Source organism: Echiichthys vipera (genome assembly GCF_963691815.1).
Source record: "Echiichthys vipera genome assembly, chromosome: 2".
NCBI classification, from domain to species: Eukaryota; Metazoa; Chordata; class Actinopteri; order Perciformes; family Trachinidae; genus Echiichthys; species Echiichthys vipera.
The window spans coordinates 34723687-34748959 of NC_139827.1; the positions used below are offsets into that span (position 1 = coordinate 34723687).

Here is a 25273-nt window from a genome sequence, read left to right on the forward strand (position 1 = left end):
ACCAGTAACCTTATACATCCCTCTCTCCCTCCCTCACTGCTGTGTTCGAGGATGGGCTATAGGTGGTGTGTAGGCTAATATATCAGGCAGATTTTACGGTAAATTGTAGCTGGAATCCTCTTTGGAAAGGTGATTTTAATAACTCAGTAAGCTATGTTGAATTGCTGGCTGTGCCGTAAGATTTTCACACTCACTCCATCAGGATCAAGACAATGCCTCACATTTCCCACTCCTGTTTTAATGTAACAACAACAGCATATTGATTGTGGGGCTCAGTCATTGTCTTCATCAGAAGAAATCTGCATCACAGTAATGACAGACAAGTATGTAGTTCATTAAACTGAAGGAATGCTTTGTGCACTTTTCTTCCAGGGTGCTGATGAAAGGCAGGAATCTTGTCCGAGTACTAACTCAAAGAGTTCATTGTCAGCTTTAGATAAAGCTGACGAAGCCAGTGATGAAATGTGTTAGTTTAACAGGAGTTCTGTAGCATATTTAGTATCCCTCACATAAACTGTCTTTTTTAGGCATTAATCATATGTGCAAAACATCCTCTTCAAAATGCCATTTTAAAACATCCCTTAATTATTTTACCTTACTCTTTAGTGAATAAATGGTACACTTGTAACACATATTTGATGGCAAAGCTTTCCTTTTAACATACTTTGTATACTTACGGTGACCCTTCCCTTCACTATGATTTTGATCGACTAGATACAGTTATGTTGGGTTCATGTGGGTCAGTGGAAGTCTACATCATCTTACGTTAATATTTGGCTTGTGTAATTACAGCGGCTGTCAGCTCTGACACATTTTAACAATAGACTGAGTTGACTGGGTCAATTTACTATATAAAATAAGGAATGTCCATGAATTTAATTCAAGATCCAGTATTTATTGATTTGTTGTTCAAACATTACTTTTGTGATAGACTTGACTAAGCACTCATCCACAGTCGTTTGAAGAGTATGCCACTTAAGTCATTAATCTCTTCAGTCGTGCTGGATTCATTGGAGGCATCTGGCTAACAGCTTATAGCAACAGGCTTTTGCATTTGCATAAAAGTAGTGACCCATGGGGAGGGCTCCGTGGTTAAAGAGCTCTTTCAGAGGCTGACGAGAATATCATTTGGAAGATGTATTGTTCCTGGGCACTCAAATTTGTGTGTTTTCCCTTTTGTCATGACTAGAATTTGTAACTTGAGAATTCCGTCCAAAAAGAAATACAAATGAGTATAAGTCTTTAAAATCCCAGTGGAGGCTTCACATTTATACCTGTAGTCATTAAAAAAGCATCAGAGCTTTTTCTTCCCACATACACCGCTTTGAAAGTGTCAGGGTAGTTTGCTCCATCTTATGTGTGACTGATGTTCTTTTTTAAAAGCCTTGAGAGAAGGAAAGAGGAAGAGTCAGAGGGGAGGAAGACTTGTGTTTTTTCTAAAGGTCTTCAATTCCCACAACGAACAGAAACAATTAGAATATCAAGCTCAGATGGTTCTTGGACTTGGAGATCTCTTGCCACAGGCTAGTCCGCTATTTGTGTGTGTTTGTGTGTGTGTGTGTGTGTGTGTGTGTGTGTGTGTGTGTGTGTGTGTGTGTGTGTGTGTGTGTGTGTGTGTGTGTGTGTGTGTGTGTGTCATGGGCTTCCTTATGCAGCATTGTTAGACGATTTTTCATTCAAAGCATCTGTTAAGAGTTTTCTGGGATTTTATTATTCATATATAATAATATAAGAGACTTTTTAAAGCATTGTGTGTGCTTTAGCCTTTCCATGCATCCTTTTTAGATTTGAGGAGCATTTGTTGGTTCTTTTGTAAAAAGCCAACATGTAAAATTACCAGCACGTTTAAAAAGTAAAATGAACGTCTGAAAAGAGATATAGAGGCATTTTGAAAAAGATTTTGCTTTGTTGCAAATGTTCAGCAGCTCCATGGCCTTGCTGCTCAGACCTTCCCTCCTGGCACAAAGACTGTTAGATCACATTCTGAGCCTATTCTTGAAATAAAGTATTTACCTGCAAAACACAGGAAATGGACTAGCTTCTGTATGCATGCACCTGTAGTAACACATAAGCAAATATAAAGGGAGGATCCAGAGTTGCTGTTTTTTCCAGTCACTGAGTTTATATGCTGCAGGCAAAACTGTGTTAACAAAGACACACATATACACACACTCCCCTGTGACTAATTGAGCCAAGGTGTGCCCCATAAAACAAGGCCCTGCACTGAAGTACTCAGCAGCCATGAGACCCGTTACGCTCTCATTCAGTAAACCCATTAGAATGAATGTCTCTTTGTGGGCTAATGTTTAATGCCTCTGTAAAATTCATTAATTCAAGTATTTTTTAGTCCAGTACTTTTCAAAAAAAGATGATTTTTCCTCACCCATGCTTCTCTGGTTACTACCCCCATCAGTATGAGCCAACATAAGTTTAAGAGTTAGGTGCACTCCTTCAATTTATATTCCAGGAATAGGCTTGCATGCAGGCCTAAAGTTTATTGTCATGAGTCTAGTATCGTTTCGGGATACAGCATAATGATTTGTAATAATTAGTAGAGGTTGATTTTTACATGTCAGTAGTTTGTAAAATACCAAGGACAATGCAAAGCACCACTGTCAAGTAACACTGCTCAGAGGCATGGGTATGGCTTGAACATTGGTGTGGCTCTGATGAGTGTTTATAAATCCGTTCATTTCAATCTGTCCATTATAAGAGTGGTTCTTGATTTCACAGTAGTATGTAAGTTTAAGTCTTCTTTGTGCTAGGTTTCTCAGCTAACTGAGCAAGTTCAACAAATCCAACCTTCAAAATATAAAAGCAATGTTTTTACTGTTGTATGTTTATTCTTACTCTTAAAGTAATCATCATCTTACCTGTGCACACAAACCGTTTCATTATCAGGGAAATATTTCATATCAATGTCTCATATAAAGATAAACCTGTTTCATGGAGCAAGGGGTTGTATGGTATAAATATAGACCTAGTGAAAATGTTAGAAATGTATAAAATGTTTTAAACATTTCAGTGACTGAGGTTGATCAGACCTCTGCTCAGAGTGAAGTTTGGCCGAAGCTCTGCATTAATCTCATCACCCCAACATTTATATTTGTGGTGTCCAAATGAAGCTTCATGAAGCATTAGTTGTATTTGTTGAGTCCACTAGATGGAGTTCTTGGTTTAAAGAAAAGGGCTCAATGAATGGTGATCCAGTGTGTTTTCAACCCTTTGGTGAGCAGAGAGCTTCATAATGGACTCAGAAAATAGAAAGCAGAAAATGCTTCATGAAGCTTCATTTGGACATCACTAGATTTTTGCTTTGCTTTCAAAAATATCTACACATTGAAACTGCAATATGGTTAATGTAACTGAAAGATCTTATAGTTATGGCAAATACATGATGGTTAAGAATAGGGTTGAACAATATGGAAAAAATGATTAGTATTATTTCGACCAATATTGTGATTCATTCTATAGTATGACACACACAGCACTGGATACAGTTAACATACTGCTCCTTCATGTAGGCCAGGCCTATAGTATGTTATGATAATATGAGATCAATTTCCGTTAGGATTGATATAAATAACATATCTTTATTTAGCTAAAGATACAATAGAGATCTTGTAGAAGTCTTGTTATTATGCAATATAATCAGCCTGATTTAACTTAAATCCAGTCTGAAAAAACAAGTTGATTGAACTTTTATTTAATAAATAAAATATCAACAACCTTCAGCTTCAGCAGCCTGTGAAAACAGCCCTGTTACAAGTGCCAGCCAAAAGGTACCAGCATCATGTTGGTATAATGCTGTAAAATTAATTATAATAATATTTGGGAAAACGCCAGCTTGCTGTTTTCAAATCAGCCAAGACCACAAAGTTAATGATGAGAGATTGATGTTGTGCAGCTGACTCACAGCCAGCTTAGGTTTTGGTGAGCTAACATTAGCAAGCAAGCTAACGTTAGCAAGCTAGCTGTAACTTAGCTATGCTGCATGTATCTGGTGTTGGTTGCTTCATAACATTAGTTAATATGGTCATTTGCAAGCGGTACACAAGCCAGACCTGCCCTGGGAGTCTGGAATAATTAGCTGATGTTATCCTTTCAAGGCAGTATATTGTAACGTCAGCTAGCTAGCAGTTTGTCCACATTAGCAAGCAAGCTGACATTAGCAGCTAGAAAACACAAAATATTTCAAAGGTCATTGTTCCTGGACCAAAAAATAGTTGCTGTAGGCGAGCTGAAGAGAAGTGAGGGCTCTGGAGTGCGCAAAACGTCACATCCTTCCTCTGACATCTGTCCTGAAACCTTTACATAGAAGTCATAACAAAGGCTGTAAATTTTAAGTTGTGTAACAATCTGTTTACCCATTGGCAAAAACCTAATAATACATGTACAACATTACACAAAGGACCTTTAAAGTGATGAGTCAGGCCACTGCAGGCCCTCTCAGAGTGTGTGTCAGATTATCAGGACTGAACTGGGATCAGTTTGCTCTCCTGAATGGGCACAGTATAGGCTGTGTGCTCTGTTGTTGATTCCTGTCTTGCTTTGAACACAGCTGGATAGTTTGTCTTCCATCGATCCAAGTAGTTTTCCTGCTGCAGGGATTTTCTTTTTCAAATAAGCTTCCATGGGATGGTTTCCAGGGTTCTGATCACAGCTTCAAATTCACAAACCAATTAATATTTATAAAGAATAGGAAATACTGGGGAGTTGATAGCAACCCCACAACAGCTTATTTTAACCAATTTACATTAAATGTCCACCTTAGATCTAGGATGAATGGATGTATAGTTGATGACCTTCATGAAACATGAACCGATATGGTTTTATAGTTTTCAACCTAACTCTAGGCTTTTAACTTCCTTAAATCCACATTTTTTGTTAATTTCCTAAAAAGGTTCTGTTAAGGGGTCTCATATGACTGTTGCCATGGCCATTAATCTTCACACACACACACACACACACACACACACACACACACACACACACACACACACACACACACACTCACACACACTCACACAGGCTCCTGTCGATTAGCCAGCACTCTCCCATGCCCCCTTGCTCCTGTCTTCACCAGGAGGGGTTGTGGATAACGTGCTAGCACAGCACGGCTCCAATTTTAATGAGGCAGAGAGGTGTATATTTGTGTGTGTGTGTGTGTGTGTGTGTGTGTGTGTGTGTGTGTGTGTGTGTGTGTGTGTGTGTGTGTGTGTGTGTGTGTGTGTGTATGTGTGTGTGTGTGTGTGTGTGTGTGTGTGTGTGTGTGTGTGTGTGTTGGGTGGGGTTCTCTCACTAAATTTTCACAAGTTGATTCAGTAATTGGTCCTTGACACGACTCTAATGTCTTCTGTGTGCAGAATCCAGTCCAGACCAGTGTATTCTTCCATTTTCAAATTTTCAGACACAGACATGTTACTGCTTTGGATCTTTCTAGCATCAGGTATTGTCTTGGGACTAGGACCTCCTCACATATGCAACATCTAACTTCTCTCAGATGTAAGATAACTGGAGATTTGTTTGTTTTATTTTAGTGTCCCATTGTAGCCTGTACACTTTGTAGAGGCTCCCAAACTCATTAGAACAACACATTGATCCTCTGTTTTGTTTGTTTGTTTTGGCCAGTGTGGAAGTTATCTAATTTAAGGATATTAGATACTGGCACATGATAACAGCTATCACTATATGACTGTGTTGTTAGTGTGTTTCAAATCCCATATCATTAGGCAGTGCCTAAATATCATTAGGCAGGCCTATTCTGCTGTTGTGCTAAATGGGAAGTGATGCTAGTGCTAACCAGGGATCTGAATGCTTCAAAGAACAGAAATTAGTTCTCAGATGAAGTGTGTGGCTCTATAAGAGCTGTTGTGTTGCAGTGAGATCAGGTCGTCAGTGATTTAACCTCCGTAGCTGTAGAGGATGCTGACCTGCCTCCGCTCTCCTGTAGATCAGCCCAGGATACACTCATGGGATACACTTCACTCTGCACTGACAGCTTTCTTCTTCTTCTGGATTTTCAGCAGACTAGATGGCTTAAGACACGTTGCTGCCATCCACAGGTCATGTACAAGAACTGCAACAATGGTGGCGATCGATTTCGAATCGAAACAATTTCCATGTCTATCACGTCACGGGTAAAGAGAGTAACGTGCCGCCCATTTCTTTCGCATCTATTGCGGGCGGCGTGATCACAGCATAAGAGTGAGAATGAAAATGCTTTCATCAATCTCTTTTTCATTTCGGACATGGGCCACCTTCTGACGCTGCATTAACTGTGTCTTCAATATGTTGCCACTCTACAGCTTTCTAGGCATTAGGTATGGAATGTAAATGTAAATAAGGGTATGACAAGTCCAATTTTCTCCAATTCCTATTAGAAACATTACTGGGTGTGAGGTAATAGAAAGGAACAAAATAATCCTGGTTCATCTAGGTAATGACTGTGTTCAGTGGCATGCTGTTCTAGTTGAGCCCTACCTGGTATCTCTACTCTTTCAGTTCATACTCCAACCAGTTCTGCGACCCTTGCTTGGACCCGATCACGCTCTGCAAAAAGCCTGTTTTAGCTTGTAGTTTTTATTCCTCAACTCAGTAATCTGAAGTCGAATAGACTTGAATCATCTTCACCTTCAGCATGCAGTTCAGCTACTTATCCTTTAGAGTTTTGCTCTCGCTTTCATTCATAAGCTCTGCTCTGTTCTTATTGACAGGGTCTAGTTGGGCGTCTTTGATGGAAGCTGTGGCTCTAGGGCTCCAGCAGTGCTAGCAGCCTTTTCAGTGACTGGAGGCTGTTAGTTTTGCTGATCCTTGCTGGGTGTTCAGTCATTTTCCCTGGTGACAGTTCTTTTGGAATAGGTGTTTATTTAGCTCCATGCACGGGGCAGTGAAATTGCTTAGGGAAGGAAATGGTTTAAACTGTCAAAACCCTTAGACCCCCCCCTCCCAGATAGGTATGTACTATTCAAGAGTAGACAGGCAAGTTGAGGAAAATTGTTTGTTGACGACAAGCAATAGGGTTTTTTGCACTTGGCAAATACAGCCTTTAACACGTGAATTGGTTTAACAAGAGGGTAAGATTAGTGGCCTAGACTATCTTTAGTTGGCACACAAACAGAATCACCTTTGTCGAGAACATTTTGTTACTGTTGAATGATGTGTGCAAAATATGACTGTACCAAATGTACATTTTCTACATTTGAAGCATGTCTGTTGTTAGAAACCTTACCTTCAAAAATTAATTAAAAATCCTCAAAGAAAATCTAGTACAGGTGTGAGCCTCCCTTTATGTGCAGCAAGTGGGAAGCAGTGAATTGCCGACAAATAGGGGAATATATTGAAGCAGAATATTTATTGAGATAAAGATATTTTGGGATATTTTGAAATGTTTACCACTATCCTTTTTCAATAAATGTTGACATATATACAGTATATCATTGTTTGGACTCTGGTGTTATTTGAAATGTTTGGATCACAAGAGTCATACACAATCCTACTCAGCCCCTCTGGATTCTAATTCTGGAAATAGTATTTACTAATTAAATTAATTTAGCCCAGGGGTTAGCAACCTAAGGCGAGCATGATACCATTGGTTGTGTCGGCAGGATTAATGTTTATGTGTTACACGTTGATGTAAAGGTTGCTGACCCCTGAAAGCTACACGTCATTCCGATGTTGATTAAGATTTTGAATGTCGAAGTTATGAATGAAGCTTTGAACTATTGCTATAGAATCGAAGAATAGGCTATATACAATAGGATTATATGCTGAAAACATCAGTGGACTGCATTATGCTCCCATTTCAACCTTTTTTGAAACCATTTAAATTTTCATAAATATTCAGCAGCCTTTTCTTTAGCACCACCCTCAGGACAAACAGGTCTTTAGATTTTTAATCATCAGTCTAATAGCAATCCAAGTTCACACACGGTTTTGATGTATAAACAGTACTTTTATTTGTATTGTGTTATATGTATGACAATAATATTGGTCCTTCTGTGTAGATTTAGACAAAAGTCTACATTATTAAATTGCAGTGTCATTTTGTTGGATTGGAAAATTCGCCCTCTGCTGCATCATTTTGTAAAATGCCACATCAGCTCTGCAGTTCTTCATCAGAGAGCACGCATAATTCAGCAGACACCATGCAGAATATGAGTGAGTGGAAGTTTAAGGAGGGAAGTGTGATGGGGAATAGAAATGGGCTTCATGGGCATGGATAATGCCTCTGTTCAGTTTACACCAATTTGGCTGATTTTTAGCCTCAGTTGAGATGCAGTGAGGAGGAGGGAGATAGCAAGTGAAAGATGCCGAAGGGTGGGCACGCACGCACACACACACACATACACACAAACACAAAGATAGATAGAAAGAGAGTAAACACGTAGGTGGTAGAGGTGAGTGTTATATTGTGTTATGTTAGATCTGCTGCTGGAGGCTTCCTTTGATGCAAACAAACTCCACTGTATCTTCCCCTGGTGCTGGTGTATGTGTGTATGTGTGTGTGAGGGAGAGGGAAATTGGATGTTATGGTTAAAGGTGGGCCCATTCTCCAAATCCACAATTCCATTAGACTTTTGATTTTAAAGTAATGATTCGATTGAGTTTGATTTTCAATTTAAACACTTATTTTTTCAGCACTGACAGCTATGTTTTAGTTAAACCATTTAGTCTTGATTCATAAAAAAACGCAGATGGTTGAGTTTATGCCCTGACAATTGTCATTTACATTTTCAAATCCTTTAAAAAAAATAGAATACTTGTTGATTGTTGAATACTTGAAGATTTAACAATTCTGTAGTTAAAAATAACCATCGACTATGAACTCACTTCTGTTGTTTCTCCGTCAGGCTACTGGTAAACTAAAGTGCTGCTTGTTGTCAGTGCTGCAACAGTTAGTTAACTAATAGATTATTCCATTCACAGAAAAATCACAAACAACTATTTTGATTGTAACGAATTGATCCTCCTTGAAAGTCATTTTTCATGCAAAAGTGTTATTTATGCTGTTTTCAGCCTCTCAAATCTGGTCATTGCTAGCTTTTCCGTTATTTTTTATGAAACGGACTATGTTTGGGTTTTAAATGGAATTTAAATAAGACATTCAAAAACATCACCTTGGACTTTGGGAAACTGGAATGAACATGTATCACCATTTACTGACATTTTATAGACCAAACCATTGATTAATCGAGTAAATAATTGTCAGATTCATTTGTAATGAAAAGAACTGTTGCAGCCTTAATCGTCGCTGAAGTGTTGTTGTCTTTTTTTTTCTTTGGGACACACTAAAGTAGGTGGGTGTGGAGAGAGAATGAATTCTGTGAGACTTGTTGATCCTGCTTTTGATTTTGAAGGTCGAAACTGAAAGCTCATTTTGATTGGACTTCGATTTAGAATCAAAATAGCATAAAAACCCTAGTGATGGCTGTGTGTGGTTGGATATTTGTTTTTAACTGTATTTGTTTCCATATGGGCTTCAGTGTGTGTCTGTGTTTGTGTGTGTGTGTGTGTTGTGTGTGTGTGTGTGTGTGTGTGTGTGTGTGTGTGTGTGTGTGTGTGTGTGTGTGTGTGTGTGTGTGTGTGTGTGTGTGTGTGTGTGTGTGTGTGTGTGTGTGTGTGTGTGTGTGTGTGTGTGTGCAATTGCCCACTTAATGTGTGTATCTAGCCTGAGGGCATTATAGATGTTATTCATGTTTCCAAAAACATACTGCCAATGCTCAGTGTGCTTAACACAGTCCTGAGTGCACATGCAACCACACACAGACACACACACGCACGTACGCATGCAAACACACACACACACACACACCTGTCCTCATCTCACCTCTTTTGTTAGTGACCCAGACAGTTTTTATCACCTGATCTGTCCCTTGTCTTTCTCGTCACTGTCCTCCCTCTCTTCTTCCTTTCTTTCTCCTACTCATGTGGTCCACTGTAATAACGTCCCTGTTCCTCTCTTGCTGACCTTTTTTTCTCCACTCTTCATCTCATCCCTAGCTATGCACCTGTTTGGTCTAAACTGGCAGCTTCAGGAGAGTGAGGGATATGGAGCCTTTGAAAACGGAGGAGGGGGAAGAGATACAACTCCCAACACCTTTATGGTGTCTACAGACAATGGTGAGTTCCTACCTAAACACTTTTTTATCCTGTCTTCTGACAGGAAAAGCAACATATAATATGGGGGAAGTTGGCAACAAATATGTTTGCTCAGGTTCAAGTTTCTCTAACCTGACTCTATCCAGATGAATTTCGTTCCTCCTTGCTTCCCTCATCCATCTGGGATTGCTCCATATTAAAGTGATTTCAGGGGTTTGCACATGACTGGATAAACCACTTGTCCATCATCTTTATGGGTAGCAGTAGCTCAGTCCATAGGCGACTCGGCTGGGAACCGGAGGGTCGCCGGCTCGAGTGTGGACCATGAATGGAGCGTGGACTGGTGGCTGAAGAGGTGCCAGTTCATCTCCTGGGCACTGCCGAGGTGCTGTTGAGCAAGGCACCCAACCCCCAACTGCTCGGGGCACCGGTCCACTGGCAGCCCTTGCACTCCGACATCTCTCCATTAATTGCATGTATATAGGTCCTGTTTGTGCATGTGTGTGTGTATTTCGGGCCTGTGTGTGTGTAACATGAATAATAATAGAGTGAATAAAATCGAGTTTCCCGTTGCGGGATTAATAAAGTAATTCTTCTTATTGACGTGCTACTTCAACCACTCACTTCGAAACCAACCCTTGACGCTCATGAGAGCGATGCAGGGAAAACATGGTTTCCACCAACAAGAGCCTTCAGAGCCGTTCTCTGGTTTCTTTTAAAGAAGAACGATTCTCTAGATTGGACAACACGGATGAAATAGCAGCATCCATGTTGACGTCTGCTTCCTCGATGCGAGCCGCCACAGTCGTTTCTCTGATACGTCACGTCTATAAAACCCCGCCCGGCACTCCTGATTGGCCTGACCATTTTTAGCAGACCCTGAAATCACTTTTCGATGGAGCGTATCCAGATAGTTCAGTGGCGCTAGTCAGAGTCAAGACGGAAGCAAGGCGAAACGAAAGTCATCTGGTGAGAGTCAGGTTAAAGCTTCTCCACTTGGACCAGAAATGTTTGTGACACAGTAAGGAGAAAGCTGTTTAGCTTCGACCAGAAATATAGAACTCAATCTGGGTCAGTCTTTGCAAAAGTTAGGGTTGGGACCCATTTTTATTTGGTTGCCAATCAGCAGAGTTAAATGCAAAACAATGCTATCATGTGTATTTATTTCCCTAATTATAAAAGAATAAGAGGCTTTATTGTTCTTCTCCCGCTTCTTGTGAATCTCAAAAAATGTGTTCACGCTTTCTGGCTAAGGTAACTTAGAGTATGTGCATGAGGAACCTGTAGTAACCTGCTGTAGTAGTTACATTTTACACATCCTCATCACCCCCTAACTAACCCCCACACTAATTCACAAATACATATTAGTATTACACCAAAATGCCTCTGGAGGTAATTGGATAGACCTACAACCAATAAGAGCAACGGGAATGATCGTGTCCAGGTCACAAAAATGTTTTTCTGAAAACATCTGTGGCCAGAAACAGTAACATAATCTTAATTCATGTTTGATAAGCGTTTTCCACTTTGATTGGTGGGCCCTGTAAGTTGTACTGGATGTCAAATGGCAGTTATGTTCTGTAACAACATTCAAGTGTGACACTCCTCTGTCACTAATCATCTTAAACCTGCCTCACATAGATATAGATAGCGATTGTTCCGTCTGTCTGTATGGGAGAGGGGCCAGACACACCTGCCAGAGCAAATGTTCCTAGGCTGCTGTCTTCTAATATTTACATTCATATGCAACTAATATGAAGTTGTGATTTGTGTTCAGTGCCAATGCAGGAAGTAGTGTGATGTTGATCTATAGCAACAGAAGTAAGAGCACAGAAGTCATGGAGGTGGATAGTACATAGTGTTTGATTATGATAGTGGAGGTCGGGTTCACATACAGGCCAACATCCATTCAGTGTGAGAGTATCTGCAAAATTCATTGGCATGGAACATCTTGCAGTTAATGTTGTCTAAGCAGATAAAAAACATGATCTAAGTGGCATTATGTTTCCTCCAAAAGGGTTTTGCATAATAGGTGTATTTGAATACATGGTTGCCAATAAACACTCGCTCTCTCATTTCACATAATAGTGAAGTGAACACAGCCTTTCACAGTGTAGCCTGCAGTGTTTACCTGATATCACCATCTGCCAGTCTCTGCAGAGAATCCCGTTAGAGAGTCCCTTTGTTTTCCTGAGATGTGCGCTTCTGTTTCTCTTTCTCAAATCAATAGGAATACTGAAAAGTAAGCATGCAAGTGACATAAAAAAGTTTGTAGCCATTTTCAGAGCTGATGTTTGTCTTTCATCAAGTTGAGGTTTTAGTTTTCTGTCACTGTCACAAGAATTGCATGTGTCCGGATCTCCCTGGGGCGCAGAACAAAATTCTGGTTAGGGTCCTTCCTTCCAGACCTGAGAGCCATGAAGACCATTTGCTTTTGCCACACAGCTAAAACCTGACACCCCAGTGTTCCCACTACAATCCTCCTTCTTTTCAAACAGTTTGCTCCGTGTCTCGGCCTTAGAATAACTTCACCTACTGAACAGAATAGGTCATCAGAATCAGAATCAGAAATACTTTAATAATCCCACAGTGAAATTGTTTTCGTTGCAAACTCCAGCTATACAAACAACAATATTATACAGATAGCACATATTCTAAAAACAGAAATATAAAACAGTATATCTATATCTATATATATATGTATATATATATAAAATATCAATTTACAATAGTAATATATACAGATCAAAAGTACTGTAATAATGTGCAAAGCATCGTAAAAATGTGAAAAGAATAGATTGTTTATGGTTGAGTCCGTATTACAGAGAGGGGTGAGAGACTCTCCAAGGGATGCATTGAATAGTTTAATGATCACAGGCAGGAAATATTTCCTGTGGCTCTTTGGTGCATCTGGGTCTTCTGCTGAAGGTGCTCCTCTGCTGGGCCAGTGTGTCGTAGAAAGGGTGGGAGACATTGTCCAGGATAGACCGGAGCCTGGACAGCATCCTCCTTTCTGCCACGGTCGTCAGGGTGTCCAGCTCCTCCCCCACAACATCACCGGCCCTCCTGATCAGTTTGTTCAGTCTGTTGGTGTCTGCGACATTCAGCCCACTGCCCCAGCATGTGACAGAGAAGAAGATCGCACTGGAAACAACAGACTCATAAAACATCCTCAGCATCATCCAGCAGATGTTAAAGGACCTCAGCCACCTCTGGAAGAAGAGTCGACTTTGGCCCTTTTTGTAGACAGCCTCTGTGTTTCTAGTCAAGTTCAACTTATTATTGAAGTACACCCTGAGGTACTTCTACTCCTCTACAGTGTCCACAGGGACCCCCTGGATGGAGACAGGGGTCACAGGTTTTTTTACCCTCCTCAGATCCACTACAAGCTCCTTTGTTTTAGTCACATTGAGCTGCAGATGATTCAGCTCACTCCAAGTGAAAAAGTTGCCCACAACAGTCCTGTATTCACTTTCACCCCCCTTTCTGATGCAGCCAACTACTGCTGAGTCATCAGAAAACTTCTGAAGGTGGCAGGACTCAGTGCAATCGTTGAAGTCTGAGGCAAAGAGGGTGAAGAGAAAGGGAGAGAGGACAGTCCCCTGTGGGGCCCCAGTGTTGCTGACCACCCTGTCAGACACACAGTTCTGTAGGCATACACACTGTGGTCTGCCCATCAGGTAATCCACAATCCAGGACATGATGGGGGCCTCCACCTGCATCGCAGACATCTTCTCACCCAGTAGAGCCGATGGTGTTGAATGCACTGGATAAGTCAAAGAACATGACTCTCACAGTGCTCGCAGGCTTGTCCAGATGACTGTAGACTCTGTTCAGCAGGTAGGTGATGCAGTCCTCAACTCCCAGGCGGGGCTGCTAAGTGAACTGTAGTGGATCAGTGAAGGACCTGACCATAGGCCTTAGCTGCTCCAGGACAAGTCTCTCTATGGTCTTCATGATATGGAACGTCAGGGCCACTGGTCTGTAGTCCTGAGGGCCACTGGGATGCTGCATATTTGGCACAGACACGAGGCAGGACATCTTCCACAGTACAGGGACCCTCTGGAGGTGCAGGCTCAGGCTGAAGACCTGACTCAGAGCGTACTCACACTGTCCTTCCGGACCGCGACCCGGACTTTAGGGTACTTGTCCCCCCTCCCTCTCCCCCCCCCCGCGCCCCAGCCCCGTTTGTACTCACACTGCCAGGGCCGGCCAATGCTTCTTGCTGTCCATACGCCATCACGCCGTAACACGCATTGATCGTGTGTGTGTGGCTTTGTTTACAAATCTTTCCGTAGACCTCTGAGTTTTTGTGCGTCTTGTCGACTGCTTTTGAATATTTTCATCCGACCACATCTGCAGTAGACACTCCACCTCCGCATCACACCAACATGAACCTTTCACCGCCATTGTTGTTGTTGTTAAATGTCCGCGCATGGTCCGTCCTTCTATTTACATGTCCGAACAGGCGGACATAACGCTACTGCCGTAGGGCTCGTGCTCGTGCTCGTACACGTGCGCACGCTCGTGCTCCGCTAAAGCCCACCTCTTTCAAGCGGGCCGTGGACGCAGTTGTGCGCGGAGCGGGTGCATTCACACTGCTTAAAGGTACTAGGCTTTAGCTGAAAAACCGGTTTTGGCCGCGGCCAAAAGGACAGTGTGAGTAGGCTCTCAGTACTCCACACAGCTGGAGGGCACAGGCTTTAAGCACCCTGGGAAATATGCCATTGGGGCCTGCAGCTTTGCCAGATTGGAGTCTCGTCAGCTGTCTTCTCACCAGGTCAAGTGTGAAGGACACTGTAGAGGTGTCCATTGGGGGAGGGCTGAGGTCATCAAGTCGTTGAGGAAATGATGTAGAGCAGGGGGAGGGGTGGAATAGGTAGGTGTGAAGTGAGGTGGTGAGGGGCAGACAAAGGGTCTCTAAGGAGGAGGAGAGGGGGAGGTAAAGTGGCAGTAGTTGAAGGGCAGCCAGCAGCAGAGTCATGTGGGGGATGGGCCACAGTATCAAACGTACTGAAATATAGGTTCAGTTCACTGGCCTGGTCCACACGGTCCTCCAACCCTGTGCTACCAGTCTTCTGGAACCCGGTGATGGTTCTCATGCCACTCCAGCAGTTTATTCTCCAGCTTTCTCCCATAATTGTCTTTAGCCTCCCTGATTTTCAGTTTCAGTACCCACTGCACTCTACTCACCTCATCACGGTTACCATCTCTGACTGCACTCTTCTTTTCATTCAGGATAGCCTTAATGTCCTTGGTGATCCAAGGTTCGTTATTAAAGGGTAATAACAATATTTTTTAATTAATAATTTTGATTCGAATTAAAATAAATGAACATTTACATTAACATTAGTTGAAGAAAATTTTAAGTTTAGAAATAATAAAAAAAACAGAGATTAGCTTTGACTTTACAATGCAAACATAAGCCTATAGAGGCTGGATGAGTGTGTACTGGCTGATGTTCCAACATCTCATACAGATGAACTGAAGCACAGCACCTGTAGATTATAGATAACCATATCATAATTCATATTATCTGCTGCATCAGACCCACTCAAACTGGATGGCTCACATTTGAATATATACATGTTCAAATATATAATAATATTTATACTATTGATTAGCTGAATACTTGATGGTTTTTATTTACTGAAAGTTGTGCATCCAGGTTGCCCAGCCAATCAACAGTTCAAATTCAATATATAAATCAATACTTAATGTAAAGCCATTGCTTTCCATCTTCTAGAATGAAGCATTAGTTCTATCAAAACTACAACATCTCAAAAATAATATTATCTCTCCCAATGACAAACACTCACTATTTTCATTCAAAATAAAAAAAACTGCTAGTTAGTTTAGCTTAATCTTCCAAACAACAATAACCCATAAAATTGCAATTTGGCATTTTTGAACAGTTTTTTGTTAACGAGCGACGTGGTTATCTTTTTTGATCTGCAGTGTATTAACACCGTTGTCTGTTGTCTGTTGCCGTTCATCAAACGCAATAAAAAGTATTTCGCTCTCACTTTTGTCAGGTTCAAAGTCACAGAACACAGCACTGAAGTAATGTTAACTGGTGAGCAAGTAAGACCACTGCAAGCTAGCATCAACTAAATGTTAGGCTATTATTATTTGCTAGCATTTAATTTGGAGAAGAGAGAACACAAGTTTACCTGCCTGCTCTTCATGAAATCCGTTCTCATGTTTTTTCTTTCTTTTTTAAAATTACTTCTCTCGCAATTGTCTATTTCACTTTTTTCAATCTCAAATGGCTTTATTAACATGATAAAACTAATACAGCTGTGTCGCCGGAGCACATAAAAGAAGAAAAAGGAAAGGCATAAAGGAAATGAGGAAGAATACATCTGATAATAATGTAAATAAAAAACAGGATTGGAGATGCACATATCCTTCAAAATAGTAAAATATGGAGGGAATAAATGAATACAGCTCTACTTATTTTGCCTAAGCCTATATTATGACAGGAAAAGACGTATTTAGCTGCAAGTCATGCTGTACTGTTATCTGTTAGCTGTCTGTCCTCGGGGTAGGCAGGGAAGCCTGGTTTCTATTATCAAGGATGTTGTCGACATCCACTTAATATCTTTGTATAGAAGTTTGAATAATGTGGTTCTTATGGATTTGAAGGCTTTCCCATTGGGAATGGAATCCATGCATGTGCTATTACAGGGCAAATAAATGTCTCGCAGTATAGGGTTACATATTAGATCTGCAAAAAGTCATAGACATCAACATATGACATAATGACATATGACATTTCTGTCATGACATAATTATTATTTCAAGTACATTCATTTAAAGCAGCAAATTCAGTTCAGGTGTGTAGTTTTTCTACCTTATGATAATGTTTAATATAGATTTCTCAGGTCATGTTTTTTCTTTGGGAGTTCTTTGCTGTATTTCACTACTTCTACCAGTACTCGGTTTTCTCCTGACTGGGCTAAAACCAGTTTCAAGTTAGCAGTCTAATTGAACTTAAGAGTATCTCATGACTACATCAAAGTTATACTCTTCATCATCATCATTTTCAAATCCTGCTGTTGGTAGACTCAGGTTGACTTATCAAAATAGAAACTCACTGTTACACAACTAAAAACTACACTATAGTGCTGTTATACCAATAATATAATAGTAACAGTACAGACATGACTATACGTACAAGTATACAGACAGGGAGACGTGTCACAGTATCTTTGCCCCCAAACCCTCAAACCACTATACGAAGCAAACCAAAGCAGCAAAATATTTGGGCGTGCGTTTGAATGGCGTTTCTCTCCTTTCTCTCAGTCCATGGAGTGAATGCTTGGCCTATATTGACTCTGGTTTTTGCCCGTCTCCGCTCACTCAGCTGCTGGGACAAATAACGCACCCTTCACTGAGGCTCCGAAGCAGCTGCATTTCACCCAGTGTCAGCCTACAGTAGCTGCACCCAACAACTGGCAACCAGCAACGCCCAACGCTATTGGCTGCTACCATGGAAACAGAACGGGATAGAAAGTCATTGTCAAACCCGTCAAAAAATTTTAAATATCAATTCAGACTGAATATATTTTTGATGGAAAAGCAAAACTTTCATTCTGTTGAGGAATGACACTAACAAAATCGTCAAAAATGTTACTTTTCCTCTCTGGAACGTCCTCAACTGCTTCTGTAGAACTTAAAAACTAAGTAGTCTGCTCCTGTGTGTGTGTGTGTGTGTGTGTGTGTGTGTGTGTGTGTGTGTGTGTGTGTGTGTGTGTGTGTGTGTGCGTGTGTGTTTGGTTGTGTCTATTATTCTGACCATTGCAGATATACCTGTGCTATATGTGCTAAATAATTTGCATTTCCTGAACTCCCTTTTTTTTCTCTCTGCAGGTAAAATGTTTCTTCTAGAGAACAATACCATAGATACAGGAGAGGTGGATGTAGGGAGACGAGCCGTGCAGGATGTCCCACCAGGTTAGTTACACACACATGCACACATGGTTATCATTTTCAGTTTAAACTGCATGATTGTTTTGGAAGATGCAGCTTGTGGGGCTGTTGAATTGTATTGCCTTATACTGACAGATATTTCTATTAGGGATGCATCGAGTTATCGTCAGAACATCAGTATCAGCCGATATTTGCCATGAGCAAAAAAAAAAAGATTTATCGATGACAGTGGCAGATGTTTATCTGCTGTGTTGCATAAATTAAAAGCTGTTTTTCAAAATCATCTTTTTCATATGAAAGAAGGTTATATTAAAGGTTTTTGTGTAATTTAAAGATACATCAACAGATACAAAATTAAAAGCCATAACAATTTTATTTTTTTTAAATTCAACACAGAACTTCACAGTTGGTGCATCCCTAGTTTCTATTATTGTGTCCACCCCTTATATATCAGTGGTTGGCAGACTAAATAAGAAAAGACCTCTCCGTGGTGAATGTGTTCATTGAATGTGCCCATTAATGGGAACTAGAACAGAAATTTAAAAAAACATTTAAAAAATTTGAAGTTAAAATCAAGGAATGCAACTTTATAGCAATAACTTTTAAAGTATTTAGGGATGTGCCTCTTTATTATGATATTATTATTTACAAACTTTTGGAGCCTCTCTGAATAATTATGTGTTTGCAAAATCGTTTGCAAAATAATCCATTGTGATGTTAAAGGGTCTACTCACACTTACCAAACATACCGTGAGCTGATCCGTGCCGTGCTTGATTGTGATTGTCCCCCCGTCTTTGAATATTTTCATCTGACCAAATCTGCAGTAAAGTTGTACTCACACTGGTCACACGTAATAGACTTTAGCTGTGAAGCGTGTTTGGGCACGGTACGAATGTTAAGTGTGAGTAGACCCTAAAGCAGGGGACATATTTGGGAATACACTTGAAGTCAGAATGCTGCATCAAGTCAGCATTTCCAGGAGATAAGAACATATAGGATGTAAATAATTAATGTGACACAGCGACACAGAAATGCAAGAAGTTTTTAGAAAGAAAATGTAAAATGTGCTTGCATTGTGAGAGTTGGGGTATCTCAAATCCCTGACTTTGTTATTGTGTGGTCGTGTGAGCATTATTGATTTCTATGGGATACAGAGGGGAAATGCTGAACATATCATTGCGTATCATCGAGTGCAGATGTTGACTGCTGCTGTTGTGTTCACCTCTATCCAAGGTGTGTTTTGGAGATCCCAGCTGTATATTGACCAACCGCAGTTTTTGAAGTTCAACATCTCCGTTCAGAAAGATGCTCTTGTTGGGGTGTACGGACGCAAAGGCCTACCGCCCTCACACACACAGGTTAGTAGCACAAACACATGCATGTGCATGCACATACAATTATATGCTCATTTATTTGACCAGCTCCAGCAAGTTGCAAGGGCATTTATAGAGACTAAACTTTTACCAAACCTAATTATCCGACGTAAAGGGGTGCACACCTTTCAGATATGCAACCCTACACGTTAATCTGATGGCGTTTTAACATTTTGGTCTCATGTCAGAATAGTGTCTGAGCCGTGTTGCATATGCAGCAGGTACACAGTCGGACCGAGTAACATTTCTGTATCACTTTCAGCACAGCACAAATCTGAATGACATCAGACTAAAGGCTGCAGCAGCACAAGGTTAAACATCTTAGTCATCAGACTAAAATAAAATCTACTGAGTAACCCATGAACCCAGATTTATTTGTTGTGTAAATAAATATATCCAGCTAAATGCTTTACATACAGCAAAGAAGAATGAAACCAGAGTCCCAACTTTACTTCCCAATTCAAGATTTAACATAAAAAAAAAGTATCAATGTTCTCGAGGGGCAATTAGCTTTACAGACAGTAGTCCAACATAAATACATAGAATACAACATGCACAACACAGCACAACATCCACATCTTCTACACTGTCACCATGAACCTAGTAAAAAGAAGATGCAATGAGGTGACATCCGGGCTTATAGTTTATTTAAAACTCCTATAGGAGATGAAACATGTAAAGGGTGTTGAGAGTCCAAAGCATTAGTCTGTGTCTTTGAGATGACCTTCACTTCTCACTGTTCGCACTCACTGTTATTTAATTAAACAGTGGATTGGGGAAATCAGAGAAGCGAGTTGTTTTCTGATGAGGAACAGATCTGCTTGTGTGCGAAGCTGCCGATCCCCCACCGTCTCACTGTCCTCTGTCCCATCAACAACCCCATCTGACTGCATATGATCAAATACACTAAAAACATGTTTAACTGAGGAAGAGGAGGAGGATCATCCGCTATCAATCTAAATGTTCACTTTTATGATGTGACTGGCCTGACCCGTTGATTAACCTTAGGGCCACAGATGTAAATAAAGTCCATCACTAATCTAACTATATGAATAATGTGCCTTTTAAAAAGCAAGAAAATACTGTGCCGATTTTGTTGGTCAATCATTTTCTGCCACCTCAGGATAGCACTGCGCCAACAATGCATCTGACCACACCTCATTTTCAGACCAACACAGCCGTGGCATCACAGATGGGTATAGGTGCATACTGTATGCTACTTACACAAAGTGGTAGCTGGGAGGGAAAATGACAACTGCATCCTTCTGAAACTAACAATGACAGTTGCTCTGCGCTTTGTCCACGATAGAGCCCTTTGACTGCCAAACAAGCAACTCAAAAAAAAAGAGGGGACAGACTCTACAAAAGAAGAATAAAACATTTCTGTTGGTTTTATTCCCGTCATTCCCATTGGATTTTATAAAAAACTGACAAAATGCCATCACCTTAACAGGTGGAAGTCAGTAATGTTATGAAGGCTATTCAATGTCTGAAAGGGGCTTAAATAACCAAGCACCTGCAGGTGTAAACCATGTGAGCATTCAAGGGAAAACTTCCCACAGAACCTTATCTGGAAGAGAAAGTAAAGAAAAATCAGAGAGGAATCCAACTTCAGGACAGTTAACCCTGAAATAGATGCAATGGTAAAAATGAAACATAGGTCCTGATACGAAGATAAGATGTGTGAGGAAAACAATCTGATACAGCATATAAATGGGCACCATTGTTGACAGAAGCAAGGGCAGCACCTGAATCTACTGCTGAATAATAACTTAACCAGCACAGACTGTTTACATCTGTGTCCCCAGAACCAAATCGTATTCATTCAGATCAGTGGCCACCACTGTTGCAGTGGTGATTGCTCTAAGACTAAAATGTCATCCAAAAAAAAAATAAAGTGGTGATATACAGTATGTACTGCTGAGTACATGTCATTGACTAATACACACTAGAAAGTCTTCATCTTTTGTTCAGAAACAGCTACTTATCACAGGTAACCGGAGAAACTTCCTTCTCATTCATCCCCACAGCGCTTTACAGAGTCGGACGCTCAGCTTCTACTGACTTCAATGGGGAAGTGTAGAGCGGGTTGTTCCACTGCAGCCAAACTAGACGGTCATTGGATAAATGCTGGGCTTTGTCCCGCCCATTGGACGCTCAGCGTCTCTGGGGGTCTATGGGACAGTGGGCTGGCCCAGACGCTCGGCTTCTGCATGATGATTGGATGAGCTGTCTGAGGCGGTATCCTTTTTTTGATTGACAGCTAAATGAGCGAATCAGTGATCTTGAAGAATAAACATCCACCGGAGCATTTTCCAAATTTTTCATTCCGTTGTTCTGAACTGATCCGGAGACTTTACCGATCTCCAGCGACTTTGTCTTTGTTAAAAACGACTAGCGTTGTGTTTGGAGACTCTGTTCTGTCACTCTGCGGTTTCTTTCCCCAACGAGCAGCGGCATCTTCAGAGCTTCTCGCCCCGTCACTCACAGGCGGTCACACTTCACAGTAGCCTGCCGCAGCAGCTCCAGCTGGGCTAAGGCTGTTTAAGCAGCCTAGCTCTGCTGGCCATTGAAAGGACACTGGTCAAGTCTCTGGAAAAGACGCCTAGTTGGTCCGACAAGGTCACAGATCATTTTCTTGAAAAGGAACGAAGGGTAGAATTTACATATAAATAAAAAAACACTTCCCCTCCTTGAAAGACCAGCAGCTGCCACTGGTTGTGAGATAGTGTAGAAGAAAGTCTGACCTCAGCCATCCAGAGCCCTCTGGGCAATTTCATTTCACGATGCCAAAATAATTGTGATTCATGATATTATCCCAATTATCACGAAAATACACTTTAAACTCTTAAAATGTTTAAAACACACTGGAATTACTTGACCTTACTTATTGTTGAGAAACATATTTATTTATTGCATCATGGACAGGACACAGATGGGATCTTTTTTGTGAAAACCAAAGCATCAAACAATCTTTAATAAGGTCATCATAAATCATAAGGTCCCTTTTATTTAAAATATAATTTAAGCCAGCATAGTATGCCATAAAAAATGCAGAAGGGACTTTTACAAATTACAAAGAAGCCCAGTAGAGATGCTGTAAATGGTCATTTCTCCATACATACACAAAATAACTAACTGTATAACTGTAAATACATACACCAATGTTAATTGTAGGTGCAACATACACTTTGACTTTCTATTTTTAAATGACAAGATGTTTTCTGTATAATAAATGCATTCTACTTGATTTGAACTGAAACATATGGGCTGTGGTCAAATTCATGTCACAGTTAGAGGAACAACTGAACTGTTTATCCTGTCTATTATACTGTCCCATCCCAACTCCCAAAATGTCAGAACCTCAAATCCCTTTTGCAACTTTGCAAGTGTGTCTAGGTCAAGTGCTTTATGGATTTTTGGTTAATAATGAAGCAGATAAGCTTCTTACTATCCTTTGACTACACTCACATCTCTGTGTGATGAATCATCTTCTATCAGGGGACTAATCCACTTATCTGTGAAAGACGGCTTCATACAATGCCACCCCTATCACAGCTCAATGTTAGCACTTTAGATAATAGACAAGGGTGTGCGAGTGTATGTGTGTCATTGTCAAAACCTATTCCATCAGGTTCTTCTTTTTACTATAAGTGTGGATTTTTACAGTGTTGAACAGCACTAAGGTTGGATGAAACCATAATGTCCCACTAGCTAACACAATGTTTTTATTACACAGTCTAAGACATCAGTAATTTAACTTTTTAACCAAGTTTCATCATTGGTGGTTAAGAAACCTTGTCATGGCCCAAAGTGTTTTATGAGTTGACAGTGCTGCTTATAAAAGGTTAGAGAGTTTGCAAAATCCACATTCCTCTGGAGGTACCAAACTTCACAAAAATCTACCAAGTGTTTGCGATGGACAGACTGCTGGACTTACCTCCACTGCTTCCCCTTGGCCTTGCCGCTGGCTAGGCCACAAAAATGTAACATTTACTGTTCTAATCAACTCTAAACCTTGAGCAAAGTGGAGCTAATGTTGTGAGAAAAATTTTGTCCCTGATATTGTGTGTATTTTTGTCTTCCAGTACGACTTTGTGGAGCTATTGGACGGTAGTCGCCTCATTTCCAAAGACAAACGAGCACTCAGTGATGCAGACGCAGGGCGTGCACGCCCGGCAGGTGCACCTGAGGAGGAGTCTGCAGGAGGAGCCCGACACACACGCTCAGTTAATGTGCACGAGGCTGGCTTCATCCAGTATCTGGACACAGGAATCTGGCATCTGGCATTTTACAACGACGGACGCAACACAGAACAAGTCTCCTACAATGCCATCGCCATAGGTGAGACTAAGCAGTATGTTTGTCACAGAGTGAATACTGGCATACACCTGAGTTATCTTAGTGTGTGTAAGTTAACTTCTACAGTAAACACAATCCACACAACCTCACTTAATCAATCTGACCCCACCAGTTAAACCTGCATGACAAGAATTTAGATCAAATCTACACATTTTTATAATATCCTGGAGTCTGTAAATATCAACAGCATCTCAGAGGCTATATATTTCTTCCTGTCTTAACTAAGTAGAGTAGTAAAGATTATTTAATCGCACATTGTTATCAGTTGAACCTTTCATGCAGGTGACTTTGGACAGTCTTTTAGCTTTTGAGGCACACATGATGAATTAATGTGCTATAAACTGCATGTCATCAGAACTTGTTATTAAGGTAAACTGCAAATATTTGGGAGGAACTTTTGTCGTATCAGAGGCTGAGCACACAGACGCTGATCATATAAAGTTATTGTTGAACATTGGACATTCATGGAACAACTTTCATTCTGTAGAGGAATGACGCTAACAAAAGAGTCAAAGAGTATGATGTTTGTTTACCTCTCTGGAACGTCCTCAACTGCTTCTGCTCCTGTGTGTGTGTGTGTGTGTGTGTGTGTGTGTGTGTGTGTGTGTGTGTGTGTGTGTGTGTGTGTGTGTGTGTGTGTGTGTGTGTGTGTGTGTGTGTGTGTGTGTGTGTGTGTGTGTGTGTGTGTGTGTGTGTGTGTTAGGGATTAGCCTGTTAGGTACAGCCAGCAATGGTGTCAGAGAGTGCGAAGGAAAGGCAGCGCGGTAATTGGATGTTAGAATGTGTTGATTGGCTGAGAATACGTGCATGCACTGAATGTATTTGTTTGTGCCAGGTTGCATATCCAGCCTCCCCAGTTAACTCACAGCCTTAAACCACCTATCTCTATATATATATTACAGAGTTGAACTAAAGAGTTAAAATAAACATTTCTTATTACATTTTGTACATTGTAGGAAAAAGTGCATCTCAGTCTCAACCTCACCTGTCCTACTTTCTTTCGTTCGCCATGTTTTTTCTGTGTCTTCCTGTTTTGTTTGCCAGTCTGTGGTCACTGAGCCTGTACTTGGTCAGGATCTGTCTCTGCCTTCTATCTCTGACAGTACACAGATATTCTGCTCATTCAGAATCTCTTTGAAGGGCAAGAGAACATTCCAATCTACTTTGGCTTTCAGTTTTTCCTCCCCAATGGTCCAGATAGGTTTCTTTACATTGTGATATCATTTGCTTTACTCTGACTGGTGTTTGGAGAGCAGTGTTGGTGTGAGGCTGGTCAGACTGTGTCTGAGAGGGGGCAGTTCAGAACCAACTGACATAGGGGACTCTTTTCTGGGTTCAGCTCTTGGGTTTGGAGAGCCGTACAGAACAATGGGCTGGATGACACTATCAAATATTTTTATCAGAATTTGGAAATTATAAAACTTTCTCTTGATTGCATATACAGTAGAGCACTTGGAGCTTTTTCTTTTAGTGCATTCACTGCCATGTTGAAGCTCCCAGA

The 25273-nt window shown here is 40.8% G+C and overlaps 1 protein-coding gene across 1 annotated transcript in view; it reads left to right on the forward strand.

The window, feature by feature from the left end:
- tenm3 (teneurin transmembrane protein 3) overlaps positions 1–25273 on the forward strand; it is a 261242-nt gene that overhangs the window by 129232 nt on the left and 106737 nt on the right. Inside the window, exons 6-9 of the mRNA XM_083929171.1 lie at positions 10003–10122; positions 17977–18060; positions 19271–19395; positions 23499–23754. Coding sequence (XP_083785297.1) covers positions 10003–10122; positions 17977–18060; positions 19271–19395; positions 23499–23754 — 585 coding nt within the window. The remainder of the gene's footprint in view (positions 1–10002; positions 10123–17976; positions 18061–19270; positions 19396–23498; positions 23755–25273) is intronic.